Source organism: Xiphophorus couchianus, chromosome 3 (genome assembly GCF_001444195.1).
Source record: "Xiphophorus couchianus chromosome 3, X_couchianus-1.0, whole genome shotgun sequence".
NCBI classification, from domain to species: Eukaryota; Metazoa; Chordata; class Actinopteri; order Cyprinodontiformes; family Poeciliidae; genus Xiphophorus; species Xiphophorus couchianus.
Window position 1 is genome coordinate 9,770,682 of NC_040230.1, and position 17,981 is coordinate 9,788,662.

The 17,981-nt window shown below is 39.6% G+C and overlaps 1 protein-coding gene across 2 annotated transcripts in view; it reads right to left on the bottom strand.

The window, feature by feature from the left end:
- The window catches only part of LOC114141878 (mannosyl-oligosaccharide 1,2-alpha-mannosidase IA), a 208,692-nt gene extending 192,006 nt beyond the window's left edge, over positions 1-16,686 (bottom strand). The window contains exon 1 of one of the 2 annotated variants that reach the window (XM_028012751.1): positions 15,126-16,686. In XM_028012751.1, coding sequence (XP_027868552.1) covers positions 15,126-15,665 — 540 coding nt within the window. In that variant the 5' untranslated portion in view covers positions 15,666-16,686. The remainder of the gene's footprint in view (positions 1-15,125) is intronic. The other variant, XM_028012752.1, reaches the window with a different exon arrangement.
- Between the last annotated feature and the right edge of the window lie 1,295 nt (positions 16,687-17,981).

Here is a 17,981-nt window from a genome sequence, read left to right on the forward strand (position 1 = left end):
GAAAGGATTTCTTAAATGACACATTTTTCACATTCGCTTGTTAATCCAACTTCAAATGTGATGTTATTAATTTCTTTAGTGCTAGCCGTGAGAATGTGAAAGATCAAGGGCTCAGACCCTTCACAATTCTGGGGGAAGGTTTCTGCTTTTCTAACAACTAATTAGTGTGCAGAAAAATAAAAAAATAAAAACACTCCTCTGAAAATCCATCACAGCAAGCATCATAAAAACATGTGACTAATTTAGGAGGGGATAAATAATGGTTTTATGATCTGTTATTTCTGTAATTTTGCACAATTTTCTATAATTTTACATCTGATGCCTGATGGAAAACGTAAAGAGGCATTTAATTGTCAGCTAAGCACCACATCACAGCAGTTATTTAGTTTGGGTTTTAACTAAATGGTAATTATAGTAACAATACCCATCATTTTATTGGTGTTTATGAGATACAACAGTGAAACAATGACTAATGCTCTCATCTCTGAGGGAACACCTGATCTTTAATGGAAGCAGCTCTTTATGCTGCCATTTCAATCCCACAGCCTCCTTTACTGTGTTTGCTTTATGCACCTTGTCTCCAATTTTTCCCCCCTTTTCTTTTGAGTTTGTTTATTAAGTCTATACATGCAGACTTAATATCAGTTTAAGCAATAAACTCTTTAAACTGATTTATACTTATATTTTTAAAGTTTAAAAAATATAAATAAGGAAAAACGTTCTTTAAAACTTTTTGTAAAATGTAATTCGAAAATTTATTTTGAACATACTTACTGTACATTTAAGCCAAAATTATCACGAGGGGTATTAAAATTGATGATACCCCTTCAAGTATGCTTAAAACTAAACTTAAGCACATTGAAGGAGGATTTATGTCTTTAAATGTCTGATTTTAGCTAGGTAAAAACTGAAATATGAGGTCTACCCCAATTTAGAGTGTTTCCATTATGGTGTGTTATTCACAATTGTGGGCGAGAATATGGGCGGTTCATTAGCATGCAGGAGCTGGGGTCCTATCTCGATGATGTTAGCAGCTTTATTTCTTTATTTTTTAAACATGTGCAACCTTTAGATTTAGGTAATGCAGTGAAGAGATGTAAAGCAACATCCATGCAAGAACTTTATATAAAAGAAATTTATGAACAGAATAATATACACATCATGGCAAATTAATATTAGGAAATTCTAGAGTTTCGTAACAGGTCGACAAAAACTATAACTCAGACAGACGGTTGACCAGAACTTCACTGATTCTTGATTCTTCATTGCATTCTGGTTCTTACAAGAGACTTGCTGGTTGCAGGACTGCTAAATTACAGTTGTTCCGCTGAAAAGGTTGAAGCATGTGTTCCTGCCGCTGCTTATGATTATACTCATAACTACGCTCCTCCACACTGTGCCGTTTTCTGATGGCAGACGGCATGTCCGGTCCCCAGCAGTGGTTTAAATGTTGTTGTTTGGAGTTTGTAGTGAAGTAAATCAAGAACCAATCAACGAATGCACTCTTCTGTTAATCAAATATCACCCGCCCAATACAAGGCTTGGTGCAGCTTGTACTACCCCTGAAGTGAGTACGAAAAACGGGGACTGGCTGCCTGCACAGCATCTGCCAGTAGACATAACTCTGGCTAGAGATGGACTGGGGCAGAACCAGTTAAAGCAAGCGGCTACATGGTCACCTTTTGTGTAGACTTTCTGGGCTTTAAAAATCCCTGAGCAGTCTGTGTTTCAAGTATCAAGCAGTCTGAAAGTCACATGCAGAGACAGACACACTGCAAAGCTCTGCTCCAGCCTCCCACTGCTGATTCTGCTGGGTTCGGCTCTCCAGCTAATGGTCACAGCAGAATTAATTGCATGCATCCATCTCATTTTACTTGGAAAATAGAATGGCAACAGCGTCGTCAGCCTTCCACCCACACATGCATGCTTTGTGCTCCCTGCCCCCAGAGATAGAACTGTTTTTCATTTACCTTAGCTTAACTTTTTCCATAACCTCTGTGCTCCCTTTTGAAAGCAACTCTGCTCGACTTTTCCAGTGGAAAGTAACCACAGATGCTTTACATTTTATGTACAGACTAAAAGCAGAGCACTGACAACTGTTACAAAAACTTCCAGATCTAAGAGAACGGCTCGTAACATCTGTGGTTGCTTAAAGGAAAACTACAGATTTAGTTACAGACAACTATTGGCAAACTATCACAACACCCACAAAATTCTTTTGAGAAAGAAAAAAAAATTGTTTGAAATAAGACAGCTGTGGTCTCACCAGTTGGGAGTTTATGTTTCAGTGGAAGTAGTGCATTGATAAAAGAAGGGTTTACAACGTAATTACAGCCAAACTTTCAACATATCCTCCACAGCTTAGAGAGTCAAACTTTAACCTGTCTTGTTGCTGCAGTTGTGTTATCAAGACATCCAAAAGAAAGCAGCAACATGTCTTATATTTTTGTTCTCATTTCAACTTATTTGTTAACAATTGTAGTCAAATTAGTATGCAAAATGATATCATAGTGTAGTTGTTGCCAAGTTACAAGCCAGTACTTAGTTGAGATCTTGGAAAAAATCCATCTTAAAAGGTTGAGCTGTGCAACTATCCTCTTCTCGTAATATTCAGTGGAGCTAAAAGCGGTAGTTTCATTAAAATATTACAGCTCAGACAAATGATATACTGTCAGAATAATGGTTCATTTGTCAAATGGAATTAGAAAAACCTTTATCATTATAGTGCAAGCTGCCATTGTAAATTTGCATACAACTCTGGAGTAAATTTGATGTACTGTGTCGACTTGCTTTCAGGTCCTATATTTGCAGGTAGAAGCCATGTTCCCGCTACTTTAGAGGGCAAGGCTGTTAAAGGTAACATTTAAGGTTTACCGTCCCTCACTCAGTGACACCTGAGCAAAATGCTTCATAGACGACATGTTGAAACCGATTCAAAGACGTATAACAGATGGGAGCTAGAGTAGAAACCTTTGAACTTTTGCATATTTTATCACATTACAGCCAAACAGGGCACAATGAAAGGCATTACTGTGAGGTGGACTTAAGGATACAATATGTATTACTTTTTTGGTCTTATATGAAAATCTGTATTTGTGTTCAGTTACTTAGTCAATGCTTTGTAGAAGAACTGTCTGCTGCCACTAGAGCTGCAAACATTTTGGGGAAAGCTTCTACCAGCTTTTCACTGTATGATGGTTTTGTGATGCAAAGCACTTTGTCTTGTTGCTGAAATGTGCAATACAACTGAACATGACTTGACTTGATGAAAAGTTGCAAATGTGGGAATCAAATGTTTTTTGGTTGGTTTTCTTCTTTCTTTACCATTACTGCATGCTACAGCTTCCTCAACTTTTTATTTTTTAATTCTAATTTAATTGTTTTGGCCTACTCTCCAGGTAAAATAGCTCTTCAGAAGTTTGTAAAAAATTTAAACATGCACCTTGTAGATTTTTGTCATCTTTATTTTAAATCTCAAATATTTTTAAAGTATTTCATTTGAGATGGTTTAATTTTGAAAGGGAGCTATATGATAGAAAAATATTTATTTGCTATAATATTGCTGTAAATTGCCATTAAATTATTCATTATAATTTTACCATATTTATACATTTCTTTTTTTACCATTACACCTCACTACTACTAAAATAAAACAGAAGTTATTGTCCATTCAGCAGGCTAAATGTATTACTCTATATAGAGCAGGAGTGCATTACATTTAGCATAGTGCCAAATATTGCGTTCAAGGAGTCCTTTACGACTATACTGAAAACGCATATCGAGTGTGATTTAATATATGATGCACTTTTATTTAGTGAGTAGCCTATATTATTTCCATGCTGTATTTAGGCTATAGTTAAATTATTTAATTTCTCTTACTGCAACAGTAGCAAAAATCTGCCAAACCATGATTTTGTGCACCATTATGCCACTAGTTGAGAGAGAAGAACCTGAGTAGGTGATGTGAATCACAGTCTGCAAGTCCCAGATCGACAGTGTATAGGTGTGTTGAAAAACACTGGAGAGAGACATTTAATGTAAATGCAGATTTGAACAGTTTTCTTCTATGATTTGTGCAAGCTAAACACATATTTTCTAATAAGAAAATTTACTGAGGTTACTGAGGTGAGCTGTTTCTTTGAGGTTAATATCCCTTTTCATATAAAGAAATACAATGTAATTTCCTTTTGATCCACAGCAAACATGCAAGTACAGGCAGAAACGGCAACTTCCCTACTCTTGGGTCAGCACCAGTTGCTGTGCTGATGTCATTATTATTTTTTTTCAGCAACAATTTCCTGCTAAAGAGACTTCTAGTCTACCTGCAGCTTTGGAAGAGTTAAAAATGAAAGTAAATAGATCTGAAAACCAGGTTGTTTTGTTTGGAAACTGTTTATATAAAGCCAGAGTACAACTCAACGTCAGCAGTATTTAGGCTCGTCGGTCTAGAGTCTAGACCAACAAACTGTCACTTCTGTTCAACTGAAACCACACATCTGGAGTTATCCAAAAACCCGTTACAAGATACTTCAGAAACTAGCTACACCCATTTCCTGTTACTGATGATCATTGCATGCTTCACTGAATGTGAAAACAAAACTGTAAGGTGTTAACATAAAGGTAACCTGATGGTTTTTAGATTTTTGTTTTGCTGGAAAACCTTTTCTCACCAATGACTGGGGTCAGTGGTGAATGCATGTAAAGAAGATTGCATTCAATGTTTTCAGAGGACAATCATTTAGTTTTAAAATGCCTAACTTTCTTCTGGTCAACTTAAGTATCCAAACACTTATGCGTGTTTATTGAGTAGAAGTTATTGCCCGTATCATCCACATTCAGCAGTGTGTCAGATTTCACATTGGTCTCCAAAAAATATGACAAACAACCTGTCTAGTTTGCTTTCCATTTGATTAATGATCACTAAAGTCCTCGTTTCCACTCATTAGTTGACCATGGAATCAGTTTCTTTGTTATTCCACAGCCTTGCCGCCAACCCATGGATGAAAATTGCCATTATCTGACGAGCCCATCACACATCCTCGGCGGAAACCCAAGAAATCTATATGGCTCCCTAATGAGCACTGAGCACCATTGCTGCCATTTGATTAAGAACCTAATTGCGATAATAATGAACAAATACACCCAGCTCGGGCTAAAACGTTCTTGTAAGCATTCAGCTAATTAATGGCAATTTGCCCGTGGATGCTGATGAAGGAGAAAAATCACTAGGGAGATGGCATTTTCTCCAAACCCACAAAAAAAAAACAACGCACAGTACTGACCATGAAAAAAATCTGATAAGAGTTCTATTCAAAGTTATGGCTCAGAATGAGGCTAAAACCTGATCTGAGTAAATGTGAGCTGCAATATTTTAGTCATATTCCAGGTATCTGTCTAAACTGTAGGTCAAAGATTTGACAGAATTGTTTGGCTATCTTGAAAGTAGGCCAAGACCGTGTCACCAAACAATAACAACAACGCAGACGGGACAATATGCGACGACAGCAGCCAGGAAGCTCACGCTGGCTGTTTGGAGATCCAGAGGAAGGGATGGTTGGTAGTAAACATGCCTGCGGCCACACAATACCAACAAGCAGGGAGGATGACAAGACAGAAAACAATGAGTAACACAGACAGTCAGAGACGGTGCTTTCTATGCACAAAACATTACCAGTAGGACTAAACAAAAAATAAGAGGTACTCAGACGGGGACATGAAAGGTCCGTCGGCCCAAATCTGATCTCTTTGCATTACTCTGAACACAGCCAGGCCGTGCTGTTTCTGACCAATTAGGCAGGCATAAAGGCCAGGGGCTGGGACTCAGCTAGCAGCTCTGTTTGTCTTTTGGTTACATCTAGGCCACTCTCTCTTTTCTCCTCTCGCCTGTTTGCTGTGCAGCAAAGCCAGAGTGAAGTGAAAGGATGGGTGGATGTCGGTGGCAGGGTGGTAAAGGGGGTGTTGGGTATTTCATTCAGCACCAAGCAAAAGATGTCAAGCAGAGCTTACAGTAAATAAGACCATGTCTAGACCTTTTATCCCCTCAGTTTTCTACATCAATAACAAGCAGACACACATAACAGGCCATCATACACTCACTAAATCCAATATGCACAAGACATGTAATAGAAGACCACCTGCAACATTGAGGACAATTACAAAGGTTAAATCCTCTTTTCATTTGTTGTTTTGGACAGACCTGCACCAAACAGGTATTTCATTGCTAATACAGATTCACTTTTTCTTTTTAGGTCTAACCTGCAAATTCAGTTAGAAAAACTTTTTTTTTTTAACATAAACAATTAAAAGAGAACCTTTGGATTTTGATCTTGTGTTTCCAAAGACTGTTTGATCTCCAGCCCACTCCCGTTGCACCCACTTGCTAAGCAAATAACAAGCCACTTCTCAACACAGAACATGTGTTTGTTACATTGGACAGTCTCACATAAAGCCAAGCCAGGGATCATAAAGATTAAGCTTCCTGTTTTCTTATCCTCATCATTAAATGGTGCAGAAGCAGTTGTAGTTTTTAGTATGGGCAATATGGCTACTAGTATTCAAAGTAACATTTCTTTATTTTTCTAGACTACAATTTTTATTTTTCTCAATTTCAAATAATCAATAGGTCAAGGAATAAAATCTTGAAATACAATTAAATTTTCCTAAATTAATTAGGAAAATTAAATCGTTTTGGTTTTCGATGCTATTGCAGACTTCTTAATTGGTTGTCCTGGTGGTTTCCAATACTTTCAGTTTGTCACTTTTTTCTCTAAAATCCTTTTCCTTAATTATATTTGTACGTTAAATTTAGAGTTAGTCCATCAAAATATCCTTCTTTATGACATGTACGAATTACACACACACTGGATCACTTTTAGGTTTTAATCAGCAATAATTTGTAGAAAGAGATTCCATTCTAAATCAACAAGTTGTGTGGATTTTACAATTTGTAGCTTATCTTATTTAGTGTTTGCTTACTATTTAATTAGGCTTGTGTTTCTTCTCTCTTAATCTATTAGGAACCATCAGAAATGGATTAAAATGAGATGTGATTTGTCCTCTTTAATAAATTGTTGTTTCTTTCATTAAATATTCATACCAAAATACAAGAAACCACATCTCCATCTGCTTCAGATGAAATTATTTACAGTCTATGATATTTGCTGCAAATGTGCTGCAGGTTCTTTGAATGAGGTAGTAGATTTGATTTCAATAGAGAATGAGGAAATTACAAGATCAAAGCTTGTAATCCTAAACTTCACCCGATTAAAAAAGTGCATCAAAGAACATCCTGTTGATTGATGCATTTATAGTCCATAAATAGTTGGATCTCTTAGCTTTTAAGTTTACTATGGTAATATATGAATACAACGACCAAAGGGGAGGAAAGTACCGGGAAAAGATACTCTAAAGTAGAGCTTTTCTCCCATTTATCACAGGACATCAAAGACAGGATTAAGATGTACCCACACACGATGTCCCCATTATGTCAGCATTGCTGGAAACTCTAGATAAATGGGTTACCGTGGAATTTATTGCAACATTGCAACAATAAAGGAGTTGATTGTGTAAAAAAAAAAAAAAAAGTAGAGTGAGGTGATAAAATCCAAGAAAAGCAGACATTTACTTCCAAAAACACAGAGCCAAGACTGAAGCATGAACCCAGCTCTTCACTTTAAGCACAGGATCAAAATTTGACAGAATACAACCTGGGACTTTACCCTTTACTTTTACAGGCAACTGATGCAACACCTGAAGGCTACAGTAAACACTGGCATAGAGGGACTGGAAAGTAAACAAACAGCCTATGAAAGCTTATTTAAGTACCGGACTGTGTAAACACAGAGGTACAGAGAGGTTCAGGAAAAACATCTGCAGACTTCAACCTACGTCATAATTATGACCAAAAAAATAAGCATTTCGCTGTGTTGCTTTAAAACTGCAATGCAACATTTCACTATCATCTTCACAGCAGAACCATTTCAAAATTAAGTCTCACTTTGAGTCAAAACATTTCAATCCAACACAGGACCTCAGAAAGAACTCATTGTTCCATAGTTGGTTTTATAGAAAAAACCTCTGGTTTGTCCTAAGAAATCATCTAAAGACAATAAAAATTACTGTAAAAATTAGACACCAATTCATTCAAAGGAAGTCCCTAGAGCTCTCGTGGTGTTTAATAACCCTTCAATAAACAACCATAGGATCTTTTCCCTTCATACACACATCACTGAGAGCACATGCTGTAATAAAACACACCTGTACAAAGCAGCCAATGAGTATTCTCAAAGTATTTTTAAAAGGCTGTATGTGGACACTGATGTATAAATGCCAGAGTTAAACTTGGATGGCCTGCCTGCTTCAACAACTCCTTTCCCTGAAGAGAGTTCTGCAAGAAATAAAAAGTACAATAAAACTATCCTGACTGCAAAAGAATGTCAGTCTTTATTTTACCTGATCACCCTCTTCCTGCAGTGATTGCTTTGGGAGCGGGTTGTTATTCTATAGTTTAAGCAGCGTTCATCATCCCGGAAAAATAATCCCCTCTTCTGTCCTCGAAAGCCTTTTTTTTCTCCGACTTCCCTTTACCTCTATCCTGCAGAACACACATTTCCTGGATGTAGATGTTTTAACCTTTAGGGTCAACTATTCAGAACTTGACATCTCTCTGCTCCAACCTTTTTCTAAGTGAGTCAGCACAGTCAGTGTTTTAAGACTATGGGAAGAATTGGCAATAAGGAAGGACCGTGCCTTGCAACTGTTTTCAAACCCAATAAACATATTTTATATTTATTGGGATTTTTTGTGATGGAAAGAACACAAAGTAGTGTATAGTTATTAAGTGGTAGGAAAAGAAAGGATTGTTTTCAGTGTTTACAAATAAAATTCTAAAAGTGTTGCATACATTTGCTGTCAACTCCCTTTACAGCATCATAAATGCAAAGGACAGACCAGACTGATCAGGGGTAGAGTTGCAGAGAGGTTCAAAACTGGGTTAGGCTGAAAACAATATCCCTGACCTTCAAGCATCTCACAGAGCTCTGGTGAATTGATCAATTAAAAATCTATCAATACTGAAGAATTGAACAAGGAGAGTGTTGACCGCAGAAGCAGCAGAGATGACAGGGGTAACTCTGTAGGAACTGCAAGGAACAACAGCTAGGGTGTGAAAATCTGTCAACAGGACAACTATTGGATTCAAATGTAATGTGCCGTATAATAAAACAGCAATATATTCAGTTAAGCAAAGGTTTTCTGATAGAAAAATAAGTTTTCTAATCATTATTATTCCACCTACAAGGCCATCAAAGTCATGTCAATGTACATCTAATTTTTTACTTGAATTTGTAGATGCAACTAAGGGACTCTGTTTTTGAAGACTGAAATGCATTCACTGAGGCACATTGCATTTTAAAAGGTTTGTCAACACAAAGACCCAGATAATAACACAAGCTCCAATAAAAAAAAAAGATTAACCTGGAAAATGACTGTTTATGATCCCATTGTTTTAGAAAAGAAAGGGGAAAAACATAAGGCAGAACACCTACAACATTCCTGTGAATGCTGCTCAAACACAAGTCATCAATTCTATTTTGCTGGACAGACAAGGTCTGCGGCCAAGCCAAGCAGCACTGAGCAATAGATGAGACCCGCCTCTGCCATCATTGACTTGCACAATATATCAATATACAGCGGTCCAGGCGGTTCACTAGCCTACATAAACAGACCAAAGATGACGATGGGCTTACATTCCAAACCCCAGCAGCTGACATTTGCACAGCATCCACAGAGGAGAGCAAAACCACAAACGCTCCAGCTCTGCAGGACAACACTAGGAGAGTGTGAGCCTTTTCTTAAGACTTTGTTCATCTTCCGTCTCTTTCTTCTCGCACAGTAGGAAGCCATCTTTCTAGCTCAGATAGACAGTTGTTCGGCACACCTGACGGGAAGGAGAGGAGGCAACAGGGAAATGAAGGAAGGACGGAGTTCATGTCGCTCCAAGCCAGCTAGAAAGGTCCGGCTTAACATGAGCATTTTATTCAGTCAGTCACCCCTCTCTGTTGTCATTACTTCTATAAGTAGATTTAAAGTCCAGCTACAGCATCACCTATTTCTGGGCAGTACTTCCCAGTTTGTGTGTGGTTGTGCCAAGGAGCTTCACAGCTCCAGCCGCTTAATGTCACCAATTAAGATTTCACAGGAAATATTTTGATCACTTCAAATGATCACATACGTTTCTTCACACATTTCCTTTTTTTTTTTGAAGAACTCTGAAATTAATGACAGTTTTTTCAATCGGCAACAATGAAATAAGCATAGCTCTACTTGATGACCATAAACAACTATTTGGCAGTTGAAGTTTTCAAGATTATGGCTGTATCGTCAATATATCATCATCAAAATACCGGTTTGTGCAACATTCATATTGGAAAGGACTGCTTGGAATCCAATGATTGTTGGCTAATATATTCCAGCTGTTATGAAATTGCATTTTTAAAGCTAATATAATATTTAACTACTTAGAGTCTCTGCTGTTCACACTAGACAGAAGTGACGTTACCCAAACTGTTAAAAGGTCACCGAATATATGATGCGCATATGAGGAAGAAAGAAAATAGCTACATATTGCAACTGATATTTTTATATTTAGCACAAACGCCATCGTAAGATGTTACAATATCGTACAGCGTAGTTACAGAGACAAACATAATGAAATAAGACTGAAATGAATGAGCAGAATTACTTTGTTATAAATGATTTCTTTTAATCATAATAATTCACCAGAGTTGTGTCAGAATGTCTTAAATGTATCGGCAAGGAGAGCCAACCAATCATAGGTGTCCACTGACTGTTAGTTTTACTGTATTTTGAATTATATTTAAACCATCACTTGGAAGTTTTCTGTCTATAAAAAGAAAACTGGGAACAGCATCAGTTCTAAAAAAAAAAAAAAAAAAGTAAAACTGATATACAGCTCATTACTTTGGTTTATGTACATACACCCACACAAATATCCGTCAGTCAGGTGATTACTGCTTTTAGTCTACACAAAAATGCAGCTGCAGCAAACCGTTCTATGTGTAAATCTACAACTCCACGTTTATCCCCAAGCTCTTGACCGACTAAGCAAGTGTGAGCACAAAAACAGGACAAAGGAGCCCTGAAGACTTATTGCTCCACTGTAGGAGGCTGTGCCAGGAGAAACTGCAGAGGGTCTGTCCTCTCACTGCAGATCTCAGCTGTCAGCTCCATCTCCTCCTCTGTGTTACCTTCTCTCTTTTCATATGCATCGCCTTTTGGAGCCATGGCATAGAGTACATTCCAATTTCCTCAAGCAAAGGCCTCATTCGACTGCGTCGGCATATCTCTGTCAAGCAGTCAGTGGACGAAGAGAGGAGTAAATCGCCGGCTTTACAGATACGGCTTTTAGATGCACATTACCCTTTTGATGTAAGAAATGTTGTGAAGACCAGCAGAGGAGAGAGATAGGGAGGCTTCACTCTGAAGGTGCTCCAGCCCTCCAAGCCACTGAGCCCTCAACAGTCTCAGACAGACTCTTTACTCCAGTTTTTCCCACTCCATCTCTGCATTTTGCATTTTCTTCAGTACTCAAAGTTTTAGCTTAAAGGACACCCGAAACAAAATATGCATGCCTTCTGTTGCTCTCGGCGTGCATGTTTGTGGTGAGATTCCTGCTGCTCAGCTTCTTATAGAAAAGCCACTCAGGCAGCAGTGCAGGCAACACAGCGAGAAAAAAAATTAAATAAAAAAAATCATCACAGAATTACAAAAAGGGGTTTGTATGAAAAAGACTCCCATCTTTATCCTGCTGGGGACTTTTGGATGAGAATTACTTTAGCAGGCAGTTGTTGGAATAGGTACACAGCACCTTGGCAACTTTGGGAGTATTGGCTGGTATCCTGAGGGCTGCCTTTTAACATTAGTGATGTGTGATCACATGGTCATTGTCCCTCGTTTCACCCCATCTTGGCAGTGGATGCACACACAGAGGGAGAATGTGGGGAGTCTGCTTTCTTGTTGTTGGCAGTTCGGAGAAACGATGCCCATTCACAGTTTTGGAATTGAAGCCTTCAGTGGGCCGGAGCAGCCCCTTTCTCTTGGCTTGCAGTGGGGGGTAACATTCTCTCTAACATTCCATTAAAGTGAGCAAAAAATGCATTTACAGTGATGGGTTAGCTGAAGACAATATAAACTGGTACAACAATAAAATATTTATAACTTCTGTATGATAGCTTAGGCTTCACAGAGTGTTCACTGCTGTGCACCAATGTCTCTCTCTTTTTGAAAGTCTACTTCCAAGGAGTCAAGAATTTTTTGTGATCTCCTAATGTGATTTTAATCAACAATTCTCCTGGCATTGAGGGTCTTTCAGCATTTTCCTTTCAGTTTTAGCAGTTTTAACTAATTTTCTGCACAGTTCTTTTTATCTGACCTAGAGAGCATAATACAGGATATATGCAGTATTTAAAAAGCATGTCTATCAGAGACTGATCTTTAAAAATGCTATAAAGATCTCACCCAGAATCCAAGAGATACATCAACCTTTAATTGATCATCTACGTAAGTTTCAGCTAAATGTACTTTATCAATCATTGTCTTGGAAAAAAAACTAGAGATGAACCACTCAGAATTGTTGTTGCCAATTTCCAATATTCAGTTTTGGTAAGGATTTGACCTGCCAATCTCTCTTTCGAAGCTAAAAAAAATGCAGACATTTAAAAGAGGCTTTAGACTGTTATACTTGCAGGTAGCGCAGTTAGCATTTGAAAAACAGTCCTTGTGAGCATTTCTTAAAGAATGTAGAACCTTGCATTAACTTTATATCAAAATGCCACCAACATTATCAAATACAATATGTTTCTTGTAAACAGAGTTTAAATGATCAAAAGGATAAAACTGCATATTTGCTGTACTCTATTGGCCTTTCTGTTGTCCTCTGAAAGTCTTGCCCTCTGTCATGGCCTGAATGTACCACAGGCATGCATTCATCTTTCATACAAAACAGTTTCCTTTTAAATAGTACCTTATACGTTTGTTTTTTAACCCAATGATGTTGAAAATGACCAGCTTTGGCTCGTCATTCAACAGCAACACCCACAGTGAAGAGTGTTTTTCCAGCAGCTTTGTAGTTCTTATATAGGATGCATTTATTCATCCAGTTTCCAACCAGTCATCAGTCAGGGCTGATAAAGCTAAAACTCTGCCAATTCTGGTCATAATTAGACTTAATGCAATTCCATACCACACTGTTCATAAAGTATTTTTGAAGTTATGTCAGTAATTGGGAATTAACTGTGTCATTGTGACGAACTTCTTGTGAAAGAACTAAGCATTTTTTTCAATGCTCAGTTGTCCCTGCATACCAACACTGGTTCATCCTGTGACTTTTGAAGTCTCCTTTATTGGTGCTAAAAAAAAAAAGATATAAAAAAAAAAAAAAAAAACCATTATTCTGGAAACAGGAAAGCCGGAGACTGAAAGGGCAGCAAAAGTCCAAATGAAAACTTTAAAAAATCTCTAGAGAGCCTGAAGAAATACTGCTATAAACTACTTTTAAAAATGATTTTAAAAAACTTGTCACGTTGAAGCAAAATACACAAAACTAAGAGCATTGCTCAAAACTTTTACACAGAACTGCTGAAACAGGAACAGGAAAAGATTGTTTGTATTGGTTCAGTTTTTGGGGTTTTTTTTACTACAACTGCAGACCTGGACAATGTTAAAGTTTACAATGTGTCAGCAAGTGCTGGCAGCATGAATGTAAGCCTCCAGGAAAGCAGAAGCTGGCTGCACCACAGACGACAAACTGGAGAGGGTGGAGAGAGAAAAAAAAGCAGAAAACCACATATGGTTTCTGTGTGCCTGCTCTAGTTTTGGAAACAACTAACATTGTGCATCAGTATTTAGATGACAGGATGGTGGGCTAACTACTCCCTTGTGCAGCACTTAGCTACACAGATCAGCCAATCTGATATCTACTTGAAAGAGCATCAGCGAGAGAAGTTATGAGTCAGTGAAGCTCAGGGCACCAGGGCCAATAACCCTTTGTCCTCTGACGCCTTCATCACCATGTAGCACATCAGCTCTAGGCATGAGAGAATGTGAGCAGCGTGAGAGGGTGACACCAAGCTGAAAAAGAGAGTGACAACAGGACTTATCCGTGTCGCATGCCAAAGCTGAAACCCATCTGAGAGTGTTCGCCAGCCACTAGCCTCCATCGCACTCCTCCCCATCCATGCCTCCCGCTCCCTCCACCTCTTCTCACTGCCATGAGTTGCCTTGAGTGGGTACAGATGTGAGATCTACAGACGCTCCCACTCCGGAGCCCTTATTGGTGCCACAGGGCTCAACAAAGGCTGACTTAAAAGAGCTTCAAGCCAGAACGTCACTGCAAACAGTCGCATCATTTCGAAGCGATTGCATAAAGGACATGGAGGTGTTACAGCACAGCGCAGGATTGACGTTATGAAGCATGTTTTCACTGAAAACTACAACAAAAACCATATAGATCTGATAAGAGATGAAATTAAAAGATTAATTATTCTCCTCTTGCAGAATTCCTGGTCTAATTAAATTCGAGAAATTTCAGTCACTAAAATATTTAACCATTCTTTGTCTTCATCAGGAGCAATCTGACAGAAATGTATCTGAAACCAAAAAAATCAGCTCTGGGTAATGTCAGGACAGTGATATGACGGAGGGAATTATTTAGTCTGTTTGACAGCAGCTCAGCTGAGAACTGTCCCATAGTTTCTATAATGAGACTGTCAGATAAATCATATTCCGCACTGGAAATGTATTTTCCTCGGTTTGTGTCTTCATGCATTAGGAGAAGGCAGACAGCTGTACCACCGCTGTAAGTCTGGTGCATGCTCTGAAAATGTTGTACATTTTGAAAGTGTGCATAACGCCAACTAAAAATACAGAACAAACATCACAAGAAAATCTCCCTTCAGGCTATTTTGCCAGACCTGTATCAGAAAATTTGATCAATGCAAACTCCAAATTCACTTCCTGTTTTACATTAAACCATTGCAACTACCATCAGATCTTGGCAGAACAATGCATGAGGACTATATTTAACTTTTAGATCCACCCCTCCTCACCTCTTTAACTTTCTCCCTGCGGTCGTTGTTCTTGGGGTCTGCCGTACTCCCGCTGTCTCGTCCCAGCGCAGGTTTGAGCAGGCATCCTTGGAACTTCTTGAAATTAAAAGTATCCGAGTTGGCATCATGGTCAGCGTCGGAGACTCTCTCCATCAAGGAATCCGCTTTGGACCTGGACAGGGTCAGGTCCTCCTGAGCTTTGCCCCCTGCCATCCGTTCCTCAGTGGCTTCGTTGGAGACAGAGGGTTTACGGCTCTTCGTCTCTCCTTTGCCCGGGGTCATGCCCCTCGTATGCTCCGGCTCCTTGGGTCTTTTGAGGTGCTCCCTGACATCGTTCTCTGACCCGGAGCCGACGGTGACCGGCTGGACTTCTGTCTTTGAGAGAAAAATGCGTTTTAGTCGGACGGAGTCCGGCAAAAAGAAGAGGGCTCCGAAGCACAGTGTTACCAAACCCGAGAGGAAGAGTAAAAAAACGAACTTCTGGGACAGGCGCAGGCCCATGCCCGATGCAGAAACACCGGGCAACTTTCGAAAAACCATTGAAAGTTTCCTTTGGGCTTACGCTGGGTTTACAGTAGACCACACGGTGCTTTGGTAGCAGCGCCTCTGCTGCCTTCAAGCTGGTATAAAGACTAAATATGCTGGACTCCAAACACACCCCCAGTGGTTTTATCTCACTATCGATTGGATTTGCATACGCGAATGTTAGACCCGACTCCACCTACAGTTAGGTTTTACATAAATTAGCAACTCTGGGTCGTATTAGTGGCAACAAGAGAGAGCAGGATGTGGGTTTATACTGCAAATCATTTTTTTATTTTTTTTTAAACACAGCTTTAGGGCTGGCTGCGTTTATAAACACTACAAGCTATATAAACTTAAGTAACCGGCTCCAGGAATAAATGCACTACTAAATGAGATAATTTAACGATTGTTAGGCCTTTGAACAAAGTTGTGGCTCGGTGCGTTATTCCACGCCGTTCAGATCGTTACAACGCATTGCCCTGCGGTGCAAGGCGAACATCACAGCATCTTTCCCCGATCTCCGTTTCAGCAGACCCACGCTTCTGCATTACCAGCTCACAATATCACGTTGTTTCAAATAGATTACACGCCGCTTTGTTCGCCTCTATCCCCAATCAGCTGGTGGACGGAAACGCGTGTATAAGCATGTCTCCGTATCTGTCAATTGCGCTCCTCCGGCAGCCTCCGGTTTTTCCGCTCTACTCCGCTGCCGTCGTCAACACGCCGGGCGAAACAAATCGCTGGCAGGCGTGAGAGAAGGCGGGTTTTGTCCCATGTGAAGTTATCCCGAGTCTCGATCCAAATCCCTATGAGAAACAAATCCAGCGTCCAGTGTGTCAGTATCCAACAAAAGGCAGAGAGGGAGAGAGAGAGCTTTTGCCACCGCCGCTGCTGCCGCGTCGTCGCTTCGCGGTGCCCGCCGCCTGCCGTGCTTCGCTCCGCTCTCTGTGCTGCGCACCGTCGCTGTGCCGCGGACGTCCGCTTGCGTCGAAATTTGAGAGGAGAGGGCTGAAAATGTAACATATAGTGCGGGCAGGGTGAAGAAGAGGAAAAATAAGGAAGAGGAGGGGGGGGGGGGGTGAAGCTGAAATGGTCCGCTGCGCGACAATCCAGTGGGCTGGTCTGATTTCTTGATGGAAATTCACAGCGGCTTATCACAACACGGTTAATCCGTTTGATGAAAATGAGAGAGGTCTGAACCGCTCTGCGTGCTGGGATGACATCTACACTACTGAGGAAAAAACAAGCCTGATTAATCCTGGAAAAGCTGAAGAGGAGATGTCTGCATCTGCTGCAGATGTCTGTCTCATCAGCAAGGCAGCATGATAAAAACAAATAAATAACCGATGATGTTTTAATTAGCTCCGAGTCAATTCGCCCCTTTGGTAAATCATAGCCCCATTTCGTACCCACGCAAACCATTTCATACCCGTGTAACATGCCTGCCGTGCTTCTAACTGCATTTTACAACTGTATAAAATTTTTCACAAATTATGGAGACAGTCATACTTTTATATGGATATAATTTAAAATGTACATATAAAATCTTCCCCCAAAAAATATAGCAGTATGTAACGGTAATTTAAAAAGTATAATTAATTCAGATTCAGCACATAGGCTGATAGTTCTGTTTGTTCATGTAAATTTTAAGAAATGTGGCTTCAGCTAACAAAAACCCAACAATTTGTTGATAAAAAAAAAAAGCAACAGGAAAAATAGTTATCAGTCCAGAAACCTGTAAAAGCAATTTTATGGCCTTTACAATTATAAGGAAGACTACTGACTTGACAGCTGGTTGATAACAGAAAGTTAAGTGGAAAGAAAAGATGTGGTAGAAAAAGCGAGTATAACTTCATCAGTCCATGGATGGCAGTGCAAGTCAGTGCTTAAAGAGGCTCCACATGCAGAACATGGGCTGCACTCCTGGTGTTGAGCCACCCCTGAATCAGAAACGTCAATAGTATCTGGCTAAGGCGAAAATGGGGCTGGATTGTTGTTCAGTGGTCCAAAGTAATCTTATCTATCCATTATTTATTTCCCTAGAGTTGGGAGCTGGTGCCTGTCTCCCGCAGTCATCGGGCGAGCGCTGGGGTACACCCTGGAGAGGTCCCCAATACATCACAGGAAGACAATACTGTGCACTGACACACATACCTAAGGATAAGAATAATGTTAAGTAAGCAGTTATGGTAAATGGCAAATGGCCTGTATTTGTATAGCAGTTTATGTAGTCCAGAGGACCCCAAATGCTTCAAACTACATTCACCCATTCACACACACATGGTGGCAAACTACTAGATTATAGCCACAGCTACTCCAGGGCAGTTTGAC